Source organism: Phyllopteryx taeniolatus, chromosome 19 (genome assembly GCF_024500385.1).
Source record: "Phyllopteryx taeniolatus isolate TA_2022b chromosome 19, UOR_Ptae_1.2, whole genome shotgun sequence".
NCBI classification, from domain to species: domain Eukaryota; kingdom Metazoa; phylum Chordata; class Actinopteri; order Syngnathiformes; family Syngnathidae; genus Phyllopteryx; species Phyllopteryx taeniolatus.
Genome location: NC_084520.1, coordinates 1,726,506 through 1,750,311, shown reverse-complemented (window position 1 = coordinate 1,750,311; position 23,806 = coordinate 1,726,506). Strand labels below are relative to the sequence as shown.

General features: G+C 44.9%; 1 protein-coding gene across 2 annotated transcripts in view; it reads right to left on the bottom strand.

Annotated features, from left to right (window-relative positions):
• Positions 1–23,806, bottom strand: part of ryr2a (ryanodine receptor 2a (cardiac)) — a 325,067-nt gene that overhangs the window by 170,649 nt on the left and 130,612 nt on the right. For both annotated transcript variants that reach the window (XM_061755631.1, XM_061755632.1), the window contains exons 43-46: positions 21,369–21,496; positions 18,486–18,631; positions 16,538–16,652; positions 15,251–15,383 (exon numbers count right to left, since the gene is read on the bottom strand). In XM_061755631.1, the coding sequence (XP_061611615.1) occupies positions 15,251–15,383; positions 16,538–16,652; positions 18,486–18,631; positions 21,369–21,496 (522 nt within the window). The remainder of the gene's footprint in view (positions 1–15,250; positions 15,384–16,537; positions 16,653–18,485; positions 18,632–21,368; positions 21,497–23,806) is intronic.

The following is a 23,806-nucleotide window of genomic DNA, read 5'->3' as shown; positions in this document are numbered from 1 at the left end:
AGTGACCTGTCAAGCCGAAATAATTAATGACAGTTCTTCATCCCGATCCGATTTACCAAGACAGGTTTCAGTGAAAGCAAAGAGACAGGTTTCCTTTCCTTGTGTAGTAAGTTTAACCCAGGCCTCCAGCTCATGCAACTTGTTGCAGATAGATTGCAGGTTGTAGAGAAGGACCGTGGGTAGTGCGGGAAGCTTGCGACTGTCCCTCAGGTCAATATATTTGATCCTCCGCCGTATACCTCCTCGTCTCCCTCATTTCTTGTGCTTTGTCCCCCTAATAATAATACGGCAAAGTTAAATCGGTATACAGTTTTTGGCTTTGCACTATACAATGATTGTCGCAGGGAAAGCAGAAGCTCCCGACTGAGCGAAATTCTCCCTAGGCCGGTTGTATGGCAGCTCTTGGTATCCTAGGCGACGTTCACGGCTGGGAAGATTATACATTAAAGTGCATTATGCCTGGGAAAGAATGTCATACAGAAATGTAATGTAATGTAATGTGCAATGTAAATCCAATGTCATTTTAGACCCCTGTGCACGCCATAGGGTCACTTGCATGCACTTTACCCCTATTCTCCTGGATCCGCGAGATTGGTCTCTGAGGATGCTGGGCCTGTTCCCCCCTGCTCCTCTTGGGTACGGTCGTGTCCGTGCTGCCCTCCTGGGGGATGCAGATCCTGAGGCTGCTCTCCGTCCCCAGGTACCGGGGTGGTGCCCATTGGCCCCACTCCGGGGGTCTCGTCCTGGTCTCTGGGTGGAGGCTTGGGGGCCGTGCCGCTGCGTCCCGGGCCCGTGTATTCCTCTTGCCTCTCCCCGTGGTCGTCGCCCTTCTCTCCCTCGGGCTGTGTGGGATCCTTGGCTGACTTGGGGCTCACGGAAGGGTGTCAGCACCTCCCGCCTCATCTCGGGCTCGCCTTCTGGCCCTGCTCTGGCCACTGGCCTACAGTTGGTTTTGGAGGGGGTGGAATTAGCCGTGGGTTGGGGGGGGTGGGGTTTCTTCCCCCCTCTTCTCTGTGGTCTGTTGACCGGTCGGGCTGGGCCCGACCCGCAGAAGTCTAGCATCTTACTTCACACACACACTGCACATTTTTTAGTATTCAGACTGTACCTACTATGCACATTGGGCACACTCATATCTCATTCAGGGTCCCCTGGGGGATTGGCACCAGGCATGGTGGGGCGGGCGCCAGCCCGGGTGCTGACACTTTTGTGGTCCGGTCCCCGTGACCCTCCCTTTGGTCCCCTGCTGGATGTGCTCGCTGACTAGGCCACCCCCTTGTGGGTCGGGGAGGCCGGGCTCACCCTTACTCGATCTGCCGGATCAGCAACATTGTACAACAGTTGACTAACATGCATGTGATATGGTGTTCATTCACTAATAAGTTCGATAGAAACACTTGTAGTGACTCCGACCCTGTTCTCAATGCAACCCCCCCCCCCCCCCCCCCCCCCCACATCAACAACTTGATAAACTGCATTCCTCCCTGCAGCCTAGCTGTGCGAGATGGCCACTAAAGGACACCTGCTGGACCTTAAACTAATTAGTGGTTTCCTGTCAAATCTGGATTCCAGTCTTCAAAGACTCCTTTCCTTGTTTTGAAGATAGCAACCAAAGGGTTGGAAGATCTTCTCTCCAATAAGACCAAGCTGGGACAGATCGACAACGATAGATTATGCCATGCCACAGATTGAACTATTACTCCCAGACGTTATGTTTAATCACCGCCTTTTTAAGGAACGCAAATACAGCAATGAACTATTTGTTTAATATTAAAACTTGCACGCAAGGTGCCACCCAACACCCACTAGGAACAATTTCTGGGACACAGGCGACACCCGCTGGCGTTTGAGAGTTACTGCAATGTGGATTTCCATTTGAGATTTCTTTAACTGACGATAAATGACTGTTTTGATAGTTCACGAACTCTGAAGAAATATTCCAAATGTATGGCTTGATGTCTGTCTCTGTTTCAGCTTTACAGGTTCAGCTGCAAGACTTGAGAACTGTTCGCCTTGATTTGAAGCCAAACAGTATAAAATGTGATTGAACAATAAGCAATGGATCTGCCAAGACTAAAGTTTAAACAATCACTCTATGTGCTTGATTTATGATTAACAGTACAAAGTTGGGAGTATTTTATATTAATATATGATTTTTACACCATTTCTTATGGCTAAATTGTAGACTAAAATTTAAGTCGATGGGTGTGGTCTTCTTCAGTCTCCCCTGTCTCTTCGACAGGCCTCCTGGGTATTTAACCTTTGACTCCTGCCTCTTCTCTCTCTCTTGGGTCTTGCTCTCTCTCCTGTGTTTCGTGCTGAGGATTACCTAGGAACGGGTCTGCCGTGCTACCACCCTTCCCCCCACCCCTTTTCTTTGTTCAAACACGCGGTTCGGCCAGCACAAGCCTGGGATGGAGACTTGGCTTCCCAGCCTACGTGGGTCACCGCTCGGCGATCAGAGCAGTTGCTGCTAAAAGTACCAGCCAAGCGTGATCACTCTGAAATTGCTAGCGAGGCCCTGGAAGGGCAGGAAGAGAGACGGTCGTATTCTCCCAACGAAAGCGTGACGAACAACTTCCCTTTTTCTTCACCCGCCTGTTTTTGTTCTTTTTTTGTGCATCCTTTTACTTCAACCAAACTTGCCTCCGTTCCTCCCGAGACGACTGAGACAGACCACCCCAAAGGCCCACGGATCTACAATAATGAGTACAGCACAAGCGTTGCTGGAATGTACAAGATGAGTGCCTACTAATTTCGGGGTAAAATATCAGCTTCACACAAGTTCCAAAGTTGTAATCTCTCGCTCTGACTCAACGCATTAAACACTCACATTTTCATTTTTAGCTCAGCAACACACAATGTCCTATTTCCCTTTTCATTCATTTCACCATTATTCAATTCAATTAACATTGCAAAGAGGATCTATGCAGCCAAGTTGGAAAAACAGTTTAGCGCTAACAACTCTAAATCAGTCTGGCATGCATTCCAATCGCTGACAAATTACAAGCGACGATCCCCCCAAACTGAGAACAATAGCACACTAGCCAACGACTTGAATACCTTGTACTGCAGATTTGAAAAGGACACTTTCAGCGTTCAACAACATCATCCCTGAACTCCTTTCATCCAAGCTTCTCCAGCTCAGCATCTCACCTGCCATCTGCCAGTGGATATACAGCTTCCTGAGGGGCAGGACACAGCAGGTGTGGCTGGGGAAGGCCACCTCATCCACACGCAGCATCAGTACTGGGGCGCCCCAAGGTTGTGTCCTCTCTCCTCTGCACTTCTCTCTCCACACGAACGACTGCACCTCAACGCACCCAGCTGTCAAACTCCTGAAGTTTGCAGATGACAACACTATCATCGGCCTCATCAAGGACGGTGACGAGTCTGCATATCGACAGGAAGTGGAGCCGCTGCAGCTGTGGTGCGGCTACAACCTGGAGCTGAACACGCTCAAGACTGGAGAGATGATCGTGGACTTCAGGAGGCATCCTTCGCCACAGCTGCCCCTCACGTTCTCCAGCTGCCTTATGTCAACTGTCAAGACCTTCAAGTTCCTGGGAATTACAGTCTCTCAGGACCTGAACTGAGCGACCAACATCAACTCCGTCCTCAAAAAGGCGCAGCAGAGGATGTACTTCCTGCGGCTTCTGAGAAAGCACGGCCTGCCACAGGAGCTGCTGAGGCAGTTCTACACAGCGGTCATCGAATCAGTCCTGTGTTCTTCCATCACAGTCTGGTTTGGTGCTGCTACAAAAATAGACAAACTGCGACTGCAACGGACAATTAAAACTGCTGAAAGGATTGCCGGTACCCCCCTACCCACCCTTGAGGACTTGCACGCTGCCAGAACTAAGACCAGAGCGTGCAAAATCCTCTCGGACCCTCCACATCCCGGTCACCAGCTCTTTCAGCTCCTTCCCTCAGGTAGACGCTACCGATCAATGCAAACTAGAACTAGCAGACATTCCAACAGCTTCTTCCCTCTTGCAATCAACTTCTTAAACACCTAACCTACAATTCCATTACTACATGCTGGCAATTTTTTGTCTTGAGTTTGTTGTCACATTTCTGTGGGGCCAATTATACATGAGTCGTGCACTCACTGTAGTAGTCTCACCACGCTGCACTATTTGCATATCTGTTGACCAATACTGGCCACTCATGCCAGAGTAGCATCTGCTCCATTTGCACATTGATTGAGGAGTATCTGCAACATTTGCACAATCAACATTGTCCTGGATTATCGCACTACTCGCTTGAAGTCTCGGCGCCCTTTGCACAATGGTCTTTGCACCGGACTATTGCAATATCAGTCTTTCTAACTGCATTAAGTGCTAGAGGACTCTGCATCTTTTTGCACAATTGTCAAAAAAAAAAAAATAAATGTACCGGCATTACCAGATAACTAGCAACCCTTTATTGCTCAGTGACTTTTTTTTGTCAATGTCTTTATGTCTCAAAAAGTGTTCTCTGTCAATTGACTGTCTGTTGTCGTACTAGAGCGGCACCAACTACCGGAGACAAATTCCTTGTGGGTTTTTTGGACATACTTGGCAAATAAAGATGATTCTGAATCTGATTCTGATTCGTGTTTCCTTTTTGTAGTTAGACCCCTCTGTGTGTTTCCCTATAGATCCCTAGAAGATTCCATTAAATATTCTATAAAATTCCACTCCTTGTTGTGTTTTGAGTTTAATAATGTAGCCTCTGTAATCTAGAATTTGTATTTCCTAAATGTAGCAACCTTCACATTATGAGACTGATAAGAAGTTTTTTGTCACTCTTTCCTAAATTTTACATGTCGAAAAAAGAGACCTGGGACCCAAAATAGCTTGATTATATCGCTAAGCGTAAAATAATACTAAACGACGCTTCCGGCTTTTTTTTCTTATATAAATTACATTTTATCCAAACGCCAATATACGCTACACACGATAGACCCTAATTACTTGTGCTGGGATCACTAATATCAACAGGTTATACTGGATTATACACCGCACAACTCGACAGTAGCACTGCCTTGCTCATTTTCCCATATCCTGTCCTGACCTTATTGCATGTCCTTACCGGGTGCCCCCCCCCCCCCCCAATCTACAAATGACTGTTGTAATGTTACTTGTGTTCAAACATCTAGACTGTCTCACTATAGTTCTGCTGTGGTTTTTACCCCTAGTCCCCTTGTCCACTCTGTCTCTCCGTTATTCTCCTAAAACCCTTTTCTGTCTGGTTGCAGATTCAATAAACATCAGAATAATAATTTTTTTTAAAAAATTAAATAAGCACGCGGCACGGGGGACGACTGGTTAGTACATCTGCCTCACAGTTCTGAGGGCCGAGGTTCAAATCCAGCCTCACCTGTTTGAAGTTTGCATGTTCTCCCCAGGCCTGCATGGGTTTTCTCCGGGCACTCCGGTTTGCTCCCACATCCCAAAAACATGCTTGGCAGGTTGATTGAAGACCCTAAATTGCGAATGGTTGTTTGTAGATATGTGCTCTGTGTTTGGCTGGCGACCAGTTCAGGGTGTACCCCGCCTCTCGCCTGAAGATAGGATAAGATAGGATAGGCTCCAGCACGCCCGCGATCCTTGTGAGGATAAGCGCTACAGAAAATGGATGGATGGATGGATGGATGGAAAAATAAGCGGGGGGAGTATTTGAAACTCCCCTGTTGCACAGCAAAGCTGTTCCAGCACAAAGGCATAGAGATCCACCATTCTGCAAGGCCATGCTGCTGAACAGGACAGGTTTAAAAAAAAAAAGTGCATTATAAAGGGCGATAAACTCCCACATGTTTCCAATAACTATTTGCTATGTCATTAGCAAGAAATACTTCGATTCACATCAATCAATCACTCGATTTCAAATAGATTTAGCCAACCTGGTAAGCCACACAAGTCACGCACGTTGTGGAGCATCCTCGTTAAGATTTGGATTAGGTCATGGTTCAGTACTTTTGTTTTGTTTTTCAGAGCTCTCAGTGCCATGAGGCACATTAGGCTGCAATTCCGGTTTCTGTAATCCGTATTTTTTTTTTTTTGGGAGCAGGTGAATAGCCGACTGCACCTGGTATTCCTATGTGGTTTCCCATCCAAGTATTAGCCCTGACCGACCCTGCTTAGCTTCCGAGCTCGGACGAGATCAGGCATTGCCAGGGTAGTTCTCGGGGCGGTTCGGTACTCGTCCGGTAAAAAAGGAAACAGCAACAAAAAGTCCCAAATGCAAAATTCTAAGTTTCTTTTCATTTATTTTCAGCAGACAGTAGTGTAAGTAGTAGTAGTAGAACATTTAGAACTACCTGATATAACTTGGTATAAGCTGTAGTCTTTATCAGCCACTTCAAGGTAAACTAAATTCTTTATTTATTTGTTGGGCAAACTAATAAACGTATGAATGTATATTTCAGGAAGTTGCGTCCTCCTACAAACAAAGCAAAGCAAAGCAAATTTATTTATATAGCGCATTTCATACACAAGGTAACTCAATGTGCTTTACATGATTAAAAGCATTTCAAAACAAAGAAAAAACAACTTATAAATATTTAAAACAAAGAGAAAAAAAACAAAATACAATTAAAACAGCGTACAGTGCAAGAAATATAATTTAAAAGTGGAAATGCTCTAAAAAGCATGGCCAAAATAAGAGTTTTTAACCTGGACTTAAAAACATGCACACTTAGGGCTGACATCACTTCTGTTGGCAACTTATTCCATTTGTGTGCAGCAGAATAGCTAAATGCTGCTTGACCATGTTTGCTTTGGACTTCACAATAGCTTTGAAAAAGTCCGATGTTATTGAGTCAAGACAGCTCGTTGATGGTTTCAGCTGCTGAACCGTTTTCTCTACAGTTTTTTGGCCAACTATCAAATTCTGACATGGTAATAGAGTTTTTCTGGGTGGCTTCAGATGTAGTATAATTTTATGATTTTGCTGATTTGTGGTAATATTTCACCTGATGGGTTGTATTTTTTCCACTAAAATAAGCAAATTCATTGCATTTATTTGCTGTTAGGAGTTCTGGCGGTATCTGATTCAGTGGGGTTTTGAGCTTGTCAACCACAGCAAACAGAATGCGAGTATTGTTGAAGTTCTCATTGATGATTTCAGAAAAGTGTTGCTGTCTAGCACTGACTAAATCTTGGTTAAAATTACAAAGACTTTGTCTGTAGAGGTCATAGTCAATTTGGAGTTTAGTTTTTCTCCACTGGCGTTCTGCTTTTTACACTTTGATTTAGAGGTCTTTACCATCATTGTGCTCCTCCACGGTGTTTTAGGTCGCCTCAAGATTGCCTTAGTTTTAATAGGAGCGACAGCATTCAAGACATTTGAGATTTTACAGGTGACATTATCCAAAAGTTTATAAACTGTCTCAGCATTCCCAGTTTGTGACACAGCAATGGTCTCCATAAACTTAGTGGGCAGTACTCTCATTTATGTACCTTTTCTTAATAGACATAGAGGTTGTCTGAACTTTTGGAAGAATCTGTAATTCAAAGAATACACAAAAATGGTCAGAAATAGCCATATCCTTCATGTCAATTGATAGAATTTCAACATCCTTAGAGATGACCAGGTCTAAGATGTGCCCTTGAGTGTGGGTTGGACTCTTAATATGTTGAGAGAGGTCAAATGTGTCTAGTATAGCAGAGAGTTCTTTAGATTTTCTTTCCATGTTATTGTAAACCTGTATGTTAAAGTTTCCCGTTATGACAAAATAGTCTGTCGTCAGTACAAATAACTGACAGCAGTTCTGAAAAGTCCTCCATAAATTTTCCTTTCTATCTTGGAGGCCGATAAATTATTAAAACAATAACCTTTGGGTCACCTGTAACTAAAAAACAGAGATATTCAAAAGAGCTAAAATCACCAGTATTAATTTCTTTACACTCATTTAAAATGGTATTACAGCTACTTTCTGTTAACCACGTTTCATTTAGTAACAAAAAGTCCAGATCATAGGTTGTAATGATGTCATTAATCAACGTCGATTTATTACCCAGTGACCTGCTATTGAAAAGAGCTCGTCTCGCAGAGATAACTGTAGACAAAGGTTTGATAGATTCACATTTTATCCTCACTAAGTTTGTAGTTCTACTTTTTTTGTGCCATATTTCTTTGACCAACTTTCTGTCCCTTATAATTACAGGGATCAAAAGTGCCTGATCTCCTTCGGGGTCTGACTTATTCTTGAAAATACCCCACAGATATCTGTCAGATTTGCAGATAAGGTTCTTCATGGGTGGAGGAGGGGCCCTTTGCATCTTAGTGGATGGTGGTTTCAGGCGAGGGGGGATGGGGAGGAAGATCTTGGTGCGGTGTGCGTTGGATTCCAATATTGACAATAGTCTTCATCCTGTCCGTCACACCTAGCAGAGAATTTAGGCAAATAGAGAGTGAGTTTTGTGTTGGGCTTTTGCTCCAATGGGGCAGGGAGGGGTTTGGGAGATTCAACTTGCTGGCTCATCTCATTTGTCATTCGCTCCTCCAATTGTTTGGGTGACGCTGATGAATCCTTCTGCGCCTCGTGTCACCTTATTCCCTGTTCCTTCGATTGTTTGGGAACAACTGCATCTTTTTGTCCTTCAGCCGTGTCACCAAGGCCAGTGTTTTCTTTTTGAACTGCTGAATGACATACACAGTCAAATTATTGGCAGCCAATACCTTAACCCTTTTCTTTTTAGACAGAAAGAGGTCTGCGCTCCCAAAAAAATGCAGAAATTGTCAATGAAACTCACGGTTAGTGCAGTACACTTCTTTGAGCCACTTATTTAATTGACTGAGCCTAGAGAAACGTTCATCTCCAAATCGTACAAGTGGGAGAGGTCCACTCATAAAAACACAGCATCCAAACATTGCACTTTTGTTAGGAGATCAATGAAATCTCGCTTCAGTACCTCTGATTGCTGCTTGAGAACATCCTGGGGCCCCTGTGTGTATAATGACATATTTCACAGTTGGGTGCTGATTAGTGATCTCCAGGATTGTTTTTAGAGATATCAGACACCATGTCATTGGTAAAACACAGTACTTTGGTGTTCTTCTCACTGCAATAACGTTTCACATCCTTGACAGCGCCATCACCAACTATTAACGCTTGGGGTGCCATTTTATTCTTGCATGATTTAGTTTCATACCTTTCAGGGGTGGTGGGGGATGAGCATTCATGGCCAGGGTCTTGTAAAAGTGGCTCAAATCATTTTTTATGTCTTCTTTCTTGCCCTTCATTGTAGCGACCGTCCACGGCCACTCGCTCGGTGTTGAAGCAGCCCGCAACGCAGGCCAGCCGGATTCATCGGTCATCTGCCGGTGTTGTGTCCACCCTTTTAGATGTTGTCCCAAATCTTTGGGCTTTGCTCCCAGTAAATTCCAGGGAAAACTGCTGGATGGTCCGTTACCATTTCCATAGTCCACACCCATCTTCTTTATTGAGATAAGTGGCTGTCTGTTAGCATCGGTAGAGTGGTTTCATTCCCCAACTGTCCATTTACATCCACATACACTTCAAGACGGTGGATTTTCATTTTTAGGATTGACATCATCTGCAGCTGTCCGTGATAGTGGAAAAAGGAGGCATCTTGATTGCTGGTCTTGTTGCTAATAGCAGGTTGCGCTAATTAGCAGGCCATGCTCACGTAATGGTGAGAGGGTATCAGAAAATATTGGAATATAGCAACTACTGACTATCTACAAAAAAAAGTACAGTCCCACAGCTTTAAAAATATCCAGGAGTCGCTCCTTTTTCAGAAGAAAAAAATGTAAAAAGAAGCGACGCAAGCAGAGCGAGCAAAAAAGCGTCTGCAATGTACGAGCGAGAGAGAAAAACAAGCAGATTCAATGTGAACATAACAATTTTAATGATATAGCCGGTCCCAAAACGTTGTCGTGTGGCTCAAATTACCCCATGCGCGGGGTAAATTGCTTATAGGACGGGTGTAAGTTGAACCATGTCCCCTTTTTACCGCCCTACTCCCCCAGCCTTCCTTCCTCCCCTCCCTTATACAAATCAAACTTTACAATGTGATATCGTTACATATTTACATAAAACATTACATCATAACATATGATGAATAAATGACTCAAAACAGGCTAAAATTGTGCAGCAATCGTACAATATCCCTAACTAAGTTTTTAAGCGATTATATAAGGTGAGTTCAGCTTTTCTTTAAAAAAATGTGTTTGTCGACTACAGTCGTGACACTCACTTGTTTCCAATTAACCTGTTCACTGTGGAATGTTCCAGACAGGTGTTTTCTGAGCATTACTCAACTTTCTCTGTCTTTTGTTGCCCATCCCAGCTGTTTTTTGGAATGTCTTGCAGTCATCAAATTCAACATGAGAATATTAGCAGAAATAAACAATACTTCATCAGTTTGAACACAAATCTTGTCTTTGTAGTGTATTCAATTAAATATAGGTTGAAAATGATTTGCAAATCATTGTATCCTGTATTTATTTACATTTTACACAATGTCCCAATTTCATTGGAATGGGGGTTTGGAAATCGTAGCCCTCCACCCTCCCTTACGTTCGTCAAATCCCACTTCTCCCCACTGCTTCCCCTCATTTCTGCCAATATACACTTTTCTCTCTCCGCCGGTATCATTCCATGAGGTTTCGAAACCGCCTGTCCTCCTATTCTGAAAAAAAAACTTGGTTCAGACCCCAAAATTACAATAACCTCTGCCCCATTTCCAATCCACCGTCTATCATCAAAAATGGTCACCACTCAACTCCCCTCTTATTCAACACATAATAGGTCTATGAGCCTTTTCAGTCCAGTTTTACTTGAACTGCTCTAAGGGAATTTACCAATGATCTCCTCATTGCAGCTGACTCAGGTTCACTTTCCATCTTCATTCTATTTGACCTTTGACACCATTTCACACCCTATCCTCCTGAATAGACTTGCCTCCATTGGCATCAACCACATCTCCCTAGATTGGTTCCACTCATACCTTAAAGACCACACTCGGTTAATTCAGCTAAAGTTCTGTTCAGCCTTCCCCTCCCCAGTCACTATAGGTGTGTCCCAGGGCTCTATCAAGGGGCCATTGCTCTCATCATCTACCCCCCCAAAGAGTTTGCCGTAAATTTAATATTCCCTTTCATTGCTTCGTGGATAACACCAAGATCTACCTCTCCTGCAAACCCAACATCCCTCTTCCCTCACTTCCTGCTTATCAGATATTAACTCCTGGATCAACTCTAACTTCCATCCATCCATCCATTTTCTACCGCTTATCCGAGGTCGGGTCGCGGGGGCAGTAGCTTTAGCAAAGACGCCCAGACTTCCCTCTCCCCAGCCACTTCATCCAGTTCTTCCGGGGGGATCCCGAGGCGTTCCCAGGCCAGGCGAGGGACGTAGTCTCTCCAGCGTGTCCTGGGTCGTCCCCGGGGTCTCCTCCTGGTGGGACGTGCCCGGAACACCTCACCAGGGAGGCGTCCGGGAGGCATCTGAATCAGATGCCCCAGCCACCTCATCTGGCTCCTCTCGATGTGAAGGAGCAGCGGCTCTACTCTGAGATCCTCTCGAATGACCGAGCTTCTCATCCTATCTCTAAGGGAGAGCCCGGACACCCTGCGGAGGAAACACAATTCGGCCGCTTGATTCCTGGATCTTGTTCTTTCAGTCACGACCCACAGCTCGTGACCATAGGTGAGGGTAGAAACGTAGATTGACCGGTAAATCGAGAGCTTCGCCTTTCGGCTTAGCTCCTTCTTTACCACAACGGAGCGATACAAAGTCCGCATCACTGCAGACGCTGCACCGATCTGCCTGTCAATCTCCCGTTCCATTCTTCCCTCACTCGTGAACAAGACCCCAAGATACTTAAACTCCTCCACTTGGGCCAGGATCTCGTCCCCGACCTGGAGAGGCTGCGAACTGCTCCAGTGAGAGTTGGAGGTCACGGCATGATGAAGCCAACAGAACCACATCATCAGCAAAAGGCAGAGATGCAATACTGAGGCCACCAAACCGGATCCCCTCTACGCCTCGGCTGCGCCTAGAAATTCTGTCCATAAAAGTTATGAACAGAATCGGTGACAAAGGGCAGCCTTGGCGGAGTCCAACCCTCACCGGAAACGAGTCAGACTTACTGCCGGATATGCGGACCAAACTCTGACTCCGGTCGTACAGGGACCGAACAGCCCGTATCAAGGGGTTCAGTGCCCCATACTCCCGAAGCACCCCCCACAGGACCCCCCGAAGGACACGGTCGAACGCCTTCTCCAAGTCCACAAAACACATGTAGACTGGTTGGGCGAACCCTATGCACCCTCCGAGGACCCTGCCGTCCACTGTTCCACGGCCAGGACGAAAACCACACTGCTCCTCCTGAATCTGAGATTAAACTTCCCGACGGACCCTCCTCTCCAGCACCCCTGAATATACCTTACCAGGGAGGCTGAGTAGTGTGATCCCCCTGTAGTTGGAACACACCCTCCGGTTCCCCTTTTTAAGAAGTCTGCCAATCCAGAGGCACTGTCCCCGATGTCCACACGATGTTGCAGAGGCATGTCAACCAGGACAGCCCTACAATATCCAGAGCCTTGAGGAACTCCGGGCGAATCTCATCCACCCCCGGGGCCTTGCCACCGAGGAGCTTTTTAACCACCTCGGTGACCTCAACCCCAGAGATAGGAGAGCCCGCTTCAGAGAACCCAGACTTTGCTCCCTCATGGGAAGGCGTGTCGGTGGAATTTAGGAGGTCTTCGAAGTATTCTCCCCACCGGCTCACAACGTCCCGAGTCGAGGTCAGCACCGCCCCATCCCCACTATACACAGTGTTGGCGGTGCACTGCTATCCCCCTCCTGAGACGCCGGCTGGTGGACCAGAATTTCCTCGAAGCCGTCCGGAAGTCTTTCTCCATGGCCTCACCGAACTCCTCCCATGCCCGAGTTTTTGCTTCAGCGACCACCAAAGCTGCATTCCGCTTGGCCAACCGGTACCCATCAGCTGCCTCAGGAGTCCCACATGCCAAAAAGGCCCGATAGGACTCCTTCTTGAGCTTGACGGCATCAAGTTGAAACTCCTTCTGACAGGGGATCCGCCAGACGTTCCCAGCAGACCCTCACAATACGTTTGGGCCTGCCAGGTCGGACCGGCATCTTCCCCCACCATCGGAGCCAACTCACTACCAGGTGGTGATCAGTTGACAGCTCCGCCCCTCTCTTTACCCGAGTGTCCAAGACATGCGGCTGCAAGTCCGATGACACGACCACAAAGTCGATCATCGAACTGCGACCTAGGGTGTCCTGGTGCCAAGTGCACGTGTGGACACCTTTATGCTTGAACATGGTGTTCGTTATGGACAATCCGTGATGAGCACAGAAGTCCAGTAACAGAACACCGCTCGGGTTCTGATTGAGGGGGGCCGTTACTCCCAATCACGCCCTTCCAGGTCTCACTGTCATTGCCCAAGTGAGCATTGAAGTCCCCCAGCAGAACGATGGAGTCCCCAGTGGGAGCGCTCTCCAGCACCCCCTCCAAGGACTCCAAAAAGGGTGGGTACTCTGAACTGCTGTTTGGTGCATAGGCACAAACAAAAGTCAGGACCCGTCCCCCAACCTTAAGGCGGAGGGAGGGGCCCCAGGGGTGCAGGCCCGGCCACCAGGCGCTCGCCTTCGAGCCCCACCTCCGGGCCTGGCTCCAGAGGGGGGCCCCGGTGACCCGCGTCCGGGCAAGGGAAATCTGGATCCATTTGTTGTACTCGTCATAGGGGTTTTTGGAGCCGTGCTTTGTCTGATCCCTCACCTAGGACCTGTTTGCCATGGGTGACCCTGCCAGACAACTTAGCTCATACGATCAACTCTAACTTCATGAAATTAATCAGCAACAAAACAGAAATTCTCCAATTGGCACCAAATGTACATTATCCAAAGTTGACAGCTTTTCCATCCCAGAAGGTTGCTCCATAGTCTCCCCTTCCCTTCAGGTTAAAGAGTCTGGGTGTCATACTCAACAGTACACTATCATTCTATTTGAATATCAATAACTTAACCCGATCTGTGCAACATCAACCGACTCCTCCCTTGCCTCACCTTCCATACTGTCTCTATCCTGGTCCACAATCTTGTCATCTCCCGTATTGACTAATGCAACTCTCTCCTCTATGGTTTTCCTGAAAAGTCCCTCGCATAAGCTTCAACTGGTCCAGAACTCTCCTGCATATATAATAACAAAACCCACCCCTTTACTAGCCCATCCTCCAGGAACTTCTCTGGTTCCCGGTCTTCCAGTATGAAAGGCAATCTGCAAGGCCCTGGGGGCCACTTAGCCTCTCATCGGGATACCACCCTCAGATCAATGGCCAGAAGGAGCTGGCCAAACAAGACCTGGAGGCAGCCATATGCTGAGTATGCCATAGAGATCCTGCTTCCTGGTCAACACACCTTACTTGGACACACACACCCCGCATCTGTTCTGCCACAGCAATGTCTACATTTGTGGTTGCTAATGGTTTCCATTCCCAGGAGTCGGATGTTTCAAGGAGGTTATGCTCCAAGGAGGGGGGTTACTGTCCACTGATCCACTCTGTTCTATGTGAGCTTTGTCAGTTAGCTTTTCTCAGTTTGTTTTCTAAGTTTCCCCAAGGCGGCGCAGGGTGGAGTTAAGCAAGCAGTTGCACACCTGGGAGCTATTATTATCAGCTCTTTATCTCATGCTCTGCAGCCACACAAGGAAAATACCAGATCGTTCCTTTGTCTGCCATTTGCTCTGCTACATTCTGTCTCACTCCCATAATGGATATTACTCCAAGTTAGATGTTTCTTGTGCTTATTTCTATCCATACATTCTGGTGTTTTCTTGGTATCCCACCTTGCTCTTCTCCTCCTCATTTAGTTGTTGGTTGTTAAACTTTGATTGCTATTCTCCCTATTTGTTAGTCGAGCTTTTTTTTAGTATTTTCCCTTGTGCTTTGTATATTACTATTGTCCCTACACTAGTAGTGCTTTACATTTATTAGTTTTATTTTTGTACTTTAATATAAATTTCCCTACTTATTAGTAGCACTTTTTTTGTAATAGTTTAGTAGTTTTCTTATTTTGTACTTTGTTGAACATACATTACATACTCAGTAGCACCTTTTGTTGGAATTTTATTGGAATAAAGAGCTACTCTCTGTGTCTACTTTGGGGTTTGATCAGTCGCATATCGTTACAGTCTGGGCAGCCCTAGTTAGACTGATAAACAATAACAAGTCGCCCCCCCCCCCCCTGCATACATACACAGTCACTCACCAAGGCCAACGCTGCTGTTCTCCAGCAGGTAGCTGAGATGATCAAACATGGCTTTCTGGTTTTGACGGCTGATTCGACAGAAGTAACAAAGAAAACGACAACAGTTGGCCACCATTTTAGGAAAGGTAATTTCCTGCAAAACAAACCAAAATAGGATTTTTTTTAACATATTACATTAAACTGAAATCACATCTAAAATAATTTGGGGGATGTTTCATATTTGAATATCATTTGTATGTCAGATCAGGCAATGTACGGTTTGATTAGGGCATTTTGGGCATTTGACTAAATTTAAAAATGAATGATTAGTTGTCCATGTAGACTGCACACAATGCAGACTTCAATCATGTTCCTCTCTCATCAACAATCTCACATGTAGGCTGCGCAACTAGAGGTAATAAAACTGCACCTCCTGTATACAAAATGCCAATGGGAAAGGGAGCTTTTTTTTGTATATTTTAATTAGAAAATATTTCCTTGATTGATCCATCCATCCATTTTCTGAGCCGCTTCTCCTCACTAGGGTCGCGGGCGTGCTGAAGCCTATCCCAGCTGTCATCGGGCAGGAGGCGGGGCACACTCTGAACTGCTTGCCAGCCAATCGCAGGGCACATAGAAACAAACAACCATTCGCGCACACAGTCATGCCGACGGGCAATTTAGAGTCTCCAATTCATGCATGTTTTTGGGATGTGGGAGGAAACCGGAGTGCCCGGAGAAAACCCACGCAGGCACGGGGAGAACATGCAAACTCCACACAGGCGGGGCCGGGGATTGAACCCGGGAACTGTGAGGCTGACGCTCTAACCAGTCGGCCACCGTGCCGCTTCTTTGATTTATTAGTTTATCATTATTACTATTATTATGCAGCACGATGAACGACTGGTTAGCACATCTGCCTCACGGTTCTGAGGACCAGGGTTCAAATCCCGGACCCGCCTCTATAGAGTTTGCAAGTTCTCCCCCCCGTGCCTGCGTGGGTTTTCTCCGGGTACTTCGGTTTCCTCCCACATCCCAAAAACATGCGTGGTAAGTTGATTGAAGAATCTAAATCTAAATTGCCCGTAAGTGTGAATGTGAGTGCGAATGGTTGTCTATTTATATGTGCCCTGCGATTGACTGCCTTATCGAAACAATCTGGTTTTACAATACTTAATATCAAAGTTAAGGCAGAGTGTTGGGTTTGTAACTATTTTTTATGCTTATGTGACAAGCAAAAATAAATTATTAAAATAAACTGGACACACGAGGCATAGCTTTGATTTGACTCCAGGCATCCCTCCATACCTTAGAATCTCCTCCACTGAGTACGTTCACCATGACCTCCATGACAGTCTCATGCATTCCCAGAGCTCTCATCAAGTTGGGATGCTGGTAGAACACCTTGTTGTTCATAATATCACTGCGGAGGAAAATAAACACATTGGTCCTCATTCGCTAACCGTCCGTACGTACAGATTTGTGTATGTGTGACTCCGATCGGCATGTCTCATATATCGCTTCCAATGCTAATTTCATGAATTTTCTTCTTCTTCTTCTTTTCCTTTCGGCTTGTCCCGTTAGGGGTCGCCACAGCGCGTCATCCTTTTCCATGAGAGCCTATCTCCTGCATCCTCCTCTCGAACACCAACTGCCATCATGTCTTCCCTCACGACATCCATCAACCTTCTCTTTGGTCTTCCTCTAGCTCTCTTGCCTGGCAGCTCCATCCTCATCATCCTTCTACCAATATACTCACTCTCTCTCCTCTGGACGTGTCCAAACCATTGAAGTCTGCTCTCTCTAACTTTGTCTCCAAAACATCGAACCTTGGCTGTCCCTCTGATGAGCTCATTTCTAATTTTATCCAACCTGGTCACTACCAGAGCGAACCTCAACATCTTCATTTCCGCCACCTCCAGCTCTGCTTCCTGTTTTCTCTTCAGTGCCACTGTCTCGAATCCATACATCATGGCTGGCCTCACCACTGTTTTATAAACTTTGCCCTTCATCCTAGCAGAGACTCTTCTGTCACATAACACACCTGACACCTTCCTCCACCCGTTCCAACCGGCTTGGACCCGTTTCTTCACTTCCTGACCACACTCACCATTGCTCTGGACTGTTGACACCAAGTATTTAAAGTCCTCTACCCTTGCCATCTCTTCTCCCTGTAGCCTCATTCTTCCCCCACCACCCCTCTCATTCATGCACATATATTCTGTTTTACTTTGGCTAATCTTCATTCCTCTACTTTCCAGTGCATGCCTCAATCTTTCTAACTGTTCCTCCACCTTCTCCCTGCTTTCACTGCAGATCACAATGTCATCTGCAAACATCATGGTCCACGGGGATTCCAGTCTAACCTCATCTGTCAGCCTATCCATCACCACTGCAAAAAGGAAGGGGCTCAGGGCTGATCCCTGATGCAGTCCCACGTCCACCTTAAATTCTTCTGTCACACCGACAGCACACCTCACCGCTGTTCTGCTGCCCTCGTACATGTCCTGTATTATTCTAACATACTTCTCTGCCACTCCAGACTTCCGCATGCAGTACCACAGTTCCTCTCTGGGTACTCTGTCATAGGCTTTCTCTATATCGACAAAGACACAATGTCGCTCCTTCTGACCTTCTCTGTACTTTTCCATCAACATCCTCAAGGCAAATAATGCATCTGTGGTACTCTTTCTAGGCATGAAACCATACTGTTGCTCACAAATACTCACTTCTGTCCCGAGTCTAGACTCCACTACTCTTTCCCATAACTTCATTGTGTGGCTCATCAACTTTATTCCTCTATAGTTGCCACAGCTCTGCACATCACCTTTGTTCTTAAAAATGGGCACCAGTACACTTTTCCTCCATTCCTCAGGCATCTTCTCACACACTAGAATTCTATTGAACAAGCTGGTCAAAAACTCCACAGCCACCTCTCCTAGATGCTTCCATACCTCCACAGGAATGTCATCAGGACCAACTGCCTTTCCATTTTCATTCTCTTTAATGCCTTTCTAACTTCCCCCTTACTAATCATTGCCACTTCCTGGTCCACCACACTTGCCTCTTCAATTTTCATGAATTTTATCGACTACAAAATCCTTTTTGCTGTGCTTTATTTATTCCTTACTATGAATTGGAACAACATATGCATTTTTATTAAAATGTCACAAATGGAACGGGTTGACATCAGTTTTAGAAATGTCGATGGAAAAGATCATTTCTGGTTCCGAAGAGAAGATGAAACTTTTCTCACCCCAGTCCTCTTATCATGAGCTTCTCCTCCTCTCTTCCCATACGCACACTCAGCAACAATCTTATCTGACCAAGAGCAGCGAGGAGGTTGATGGTGTCCTCGATTGAAACCGAGTTTATTGTGTAAGTCTTGGGGAGAGCCCAAACCTAGACAGAGAGACACACACACTTATACTATTGAGTAAAATTATTTTCATGTCAATTACAGTATCAAGGAATTTGCATGACTTCAGAAGTAAAATCGATGGTATCAGATCCAGTCTTTTATCGTAGAATGTAGCTTTCAACACTCCTGAACTGTCACTTTTTACCTGGTCAATGCAAGGACACTTGGTCGAGTTTTTTCCCCCCCAAGTAAATCCAACAACATGCCTTTTAGATGCAATTCCCACATCACTCTTAAAAAGATTGCAGGCCTTCTTTAAGGAACAGATTTTAAATGTTGTCAATTACTCTCTCCAGACGGGAGTCTTCCCCACTGCTTAGAAAACAGCAGTGGTGAAGCCCCTTCTGAAGGAGAGTAATTTAGAGTCCAACATTTAAAAAAATTACCAACCTGTATCCACCCTGCCATTTTTTAGTACAATTTTTGAAAAAAATTTTTTTCACCATTAAATTGTTTCTTGAATAGAAACAATATTTGGGAAAAATATCAATCTGGGTTTATGATGAACCGAGACAGCCCTTTTAAAGATTTTAAATGACATTAGGTATACTGCTGATTCTCAAAAACTCACAGTCCTGGTTCTACTGGATTTCAGCTTTGCCTTCGATACAGAAGATAACAGCATTTTATTAAAAACACTCTCTGGCACTGTTTTTAATTGGTTCAGGTCCTATCTTACAGATCAAAGTTTCTTCGTAGGTATGGATACATTTTCTTCCAGAACACATACAATAGCGTGTGGTGTGCCCCAAGGGTCAATTTTAAGTCCAATTATTTTTCATTTGTAGGTGCTTCTGTTTTGGAATGTCATCAGGAGACAGAGCATCAGCTTTCATTTAGTTATGCCGATGGCACGCACCTGTATATTGCTGTGTCTCCTGATGACACAGGGCCAGTTGATACCGTTCTGAACTGTATTTTAATAAGTTTAACTGCCTTTTATCAAGTCATGGATGGCAGTGAATTTCACACAGCTCAACCAGGACGAAACAGTGGTGTTATTTATCTCTCCCGAAAGCAAGAGAGAAAAACTACAATATTTTGAACCATCACATTGTGTAAAGAACCTGGGTGTTATTTTTTTATTCTGTTCTTAATTTTATTCCACACATCAAGAACATAACCAAGATTTGAACGATTTGTAACCAAGGTTTTAACCATCTTCAAAATATAGCCCGAGTCCAGCCCTTTCTCTCTCAGGCTAGCACAAAGGTGCTGATGCATGCTTTTATCTCCAGTCGTTTAAAATACTGCAATATCCTGCTCTTCTCTAATCTACAACTACTGCAGTAGTCAGCTGCTCCTGTGCTGACAAAGACCAGAGCGCTAGAACACATTCAACTGGTTTGCTGCATGGGCCTCCTGTGTGTTTTAGGATCGATTTTAAGGTTCTTTTAGGAGCTTTCAAATGTCTTAACGATATTGGCCATTATATCTATCCGATATGCTTTAATCATATTAACCCTCATGGTCCCTTAGGTCCTCTGGCATCAGCATTTTGTTCCAACGGCTAGAACAAAAACTTACGGAGAGGCTGCATTCTGCCATTATGGTCCGCACCTCTGTAATAGCCTGCCAGAGAGAATCAGGACCACAGAGTCTGTTGATGTTTTTAAAAGGAGGCTCAAGACTCACCTATTTGGTTTAGCTTTTAACTGAGTTTTTAATTATTTAGTTTACTTATGACTTATTTATTCATTTATCTATTCATTACTTTGATCATTTTTATCCTATTTTATTTTGTATTGTACTTTATTTTTTATTCTGTGCTATTGTCTTTTAGTCTTCTTAACCTTTAGAAGTTTAAATCCAGTTTCTCCTCATGGAAGCCTCCACGCTGGGAGGTGTGTTCGGTCCGCCCACGGTGATGTCATTCTGCAGTTTCCCCCTTGGCCCGGGAGACAGGTGGGCTCTGCACAATGTGGGGAGTGCATCCTGGTTTTCCCGAGTCATGGTGGTCTTTGCAGTGGCATCATCTGGGCTGTAGGCGGCACCTCTCGCTGTGGATGGCTCCCACAGGTTTCTCTTTCCTCACCTGGATCCCCAGTGCCTTGCTATATCTATACACTATTAATCAATGTGTGCTCTGTGCGGGTGTGCATGGTCATGTGGGTGTGTTTTTCATTTAAATGCGGGGGTGGGAGGAGTGGGTATACTTCTTGTATTGTATACTTGTAATTTTTTGTCGGTTGTATTTCTGTAAAGCACTTGCATTTTAATGTATAAAAAGTGCTATATAAATGTTTTATTTGATTTGATATGAATAATTAGTTTGTGCTTCAGAGAGCAAACTGGTTTGCTCCAACAACGACCTCGTAAGGAAATAAATGCACAGCAATTTAGAGCCTTTGGTAGACATAATCCTGGTTAGTAGATTAACTTGCAAATCTGTTTGCGTTCGCAAGTTTGTGCCTGGTGAGCACGCACAAACCCGAAATCATGGTAAATCAGGGCCATGGCGTGACCTTAACCTGACTGAGAACCTAAGCTCTGGGAAGCAATTACTGGATCCTCAAATGACATAAAAGCATGTATGACCCAGGGACTTAAACGTTCAATGGATGGGAGAGTAGGCAATGCGAAATCGAAGAGCAGCACCTATGTGTAACGTAACTTGATTGGGAAAGGATTGGGAAAGATGATTTCTCATGAAGTGTAATGAATGAAGTGTAAATTCCAATGACTACTAAGGAAAATGAAGACAAAACAGGACAGAACCTGTCCTCCAATGCCATCATACTGTCGGTGCAACAGGACAAACATGGCTCTGACAAGCTCCGGATCCTCAATAACCGACTCCTGAGCCCAGCGAACCATCGTCTCTGAAATCAACTGCTGTAAAGTACCTGAAAAGACAGATGGAGAGAAATGAACAATCTTACATGCAGATGACACACAATAAAGCTTTATGTCTGGTGAACTGAGTTAATGCAGGTAAAAATTCTGGATACCCATTAAGCTTTTTGCTGCTTACATTGTCAGAACCGTCAGTGTCAGGAACGGTGCAAATGGTTAACCCAGGAAATTGCCTGTTCACAATCTGTCTGCATGGGCTGTTGTTCATTTCATTCAAGCAGCGCATGCCCAGTAGACATGTGCTTTTGTAGAGTGTGTTGACCTCAGGTAGACAAATAAAATATTTGCTCCTCTCTAAAGTACAGTTTCATAAATCGGCATTAAATTGAATACATGAAACTTGTAAATTTATACAGTAATATAATAAATAATTAGTCACTACTTCAAGGATTTCATTTACACCAGGGTTTTGTATTTTTTTGGGAACGTAACCCTGTGTTATAAACAAGGGTTTACTGTAGTGATGGGCATGGGAGTTCTTTTGAATGTACTGAATCATTAGAAAAAGTTCTTTAAAAACATCCGTCCAAAAGAGTCGGTCACCGAATCGTTCAGTTCTTTTTCACAAAATCATTCAAGTGCTTCCTCATTCAGTTAATGATTCATCCCTGCGGCTGACATTCACCGAAGGACTATGCATTGTTGTTGTCATGTATTGTAAAGGAGGAAAGGTGAGGAGATTAAAAAAATAAAAAACCTTTAACCAAAATTATCACCTACCTATCTCTCTCTCAGCAAGATCTTGAACACCCGGCTTCAGTTGTGACCCGTGAACGTGCGTGCAGCGAGCTCAGCTACCGAACGTCCTTCCGCGTCCCCTTACGTCCAGCTAGGCTCTCGCCGGCGAGACTTTTCTGCATTCCACCGCGGTGCACAGGGTCGCTGACACCAGCACCCGCCACCCGGCCTTCCTGCTCACTCACCTTACTGTTATTTCCATCTGATTTGTGTAAAGCATCTTTGAATGGCTTGAGAAGCGCAACATAAGTTTAATGTATGATTATTATTAATTATTATTATTATGACGTAAAAAGAACACAGAGAACAGAGGGAATGATATGTATGTGTACCTATATACATTTATTATTAATTTACATTTATGTGTTTGTTTTCATGTGCTTGACTGACTCAACATTAGCCGTTAGCTTGAAGGAACGGCTGGTAGTGAAAGCTATCCCCGCGAGGACGTCAGGACAGGCAGTTAAAATCATTCATGAGTACGTTCACTGCGTAGTACGTCCTTCCTTGTGCGAACGAATCACTCATAGTACTAGTACATCGCTCCTTAGCGGATCACAAACAAAGTTCACAGAAGGAATCACTCGTGGCTAAAGGATCGCGAGCAAAGATCAACGAACGAACCACTCTTCAGTTCTTCAGTACACCAGTGCAATCAGTTCAATTAAGTCTCTCCCCTAAACGAACCACTCTTCAGTTCTTCAGTACACCAGTACGGTCAGTTCACTCAAGTCCCTTCCCCGAATGAATCACTCTTCAGTTCGTCAGTACACCAGTATATTCAGTTGAGTTGAGTCCTCCCCCGTCTTCAGGGCGCTGCCTGACACTCGCTGCTCACTGGTCATTCGTCAAAGTGAGTGACAACGCTGGCGATTCGCAAATCACATGGTCATTGGTCATTCGCCAAAGATTCAGAGGTGAGTGACAGAACGCTTCAGCAGTTCTGTTTCCGCTCCCAGCCAATTCGCCTAACCCTAACCCTACCCACCCTTGAGGACCTGCACGCAGCCAGAACTAAGACAAGAGCATGCAAAATCCACTTGGACTCTTCACATCCTGGTCACCACCTCCTCCAGCTCCTTGCCTCAGGTAGGCGCTACCGATCAATGCAAACTAAAACAAACAGACATTCCAACAGCTTTTTCCCTCTTGCCATTAACTTCTTAAACAGTTAACTTATCATTCCATTGCAACATGCTGCCAATTTTGTTTTTTGTCACATCTCTGTCGGGCAAATTATACATTACTCGTGCACTCACTGTAGTAGTAGTAGTTGCACTCTTTGCATATCTGTTGTTGACCAATACTGGCCACTCATGTGCCTGAGTAGCAAATGCAACATTTGCACAATCGACATTGTCCCAGATTATCGCACTACTAGACACTTTAAACTGCACACATTTCCTGAAGTCTCTGCGCCCTTTGCACAATGTTCATTACACCAGACTATTGTTCTATTAGTCATTTCAAACTGCTCAATTTGCTAGAGAACTCTTTTGTCATCTTTTTGCACATTGTCAAAAAAAAAAAATAACTGTAGCAGCATTACCACATTACTGGTA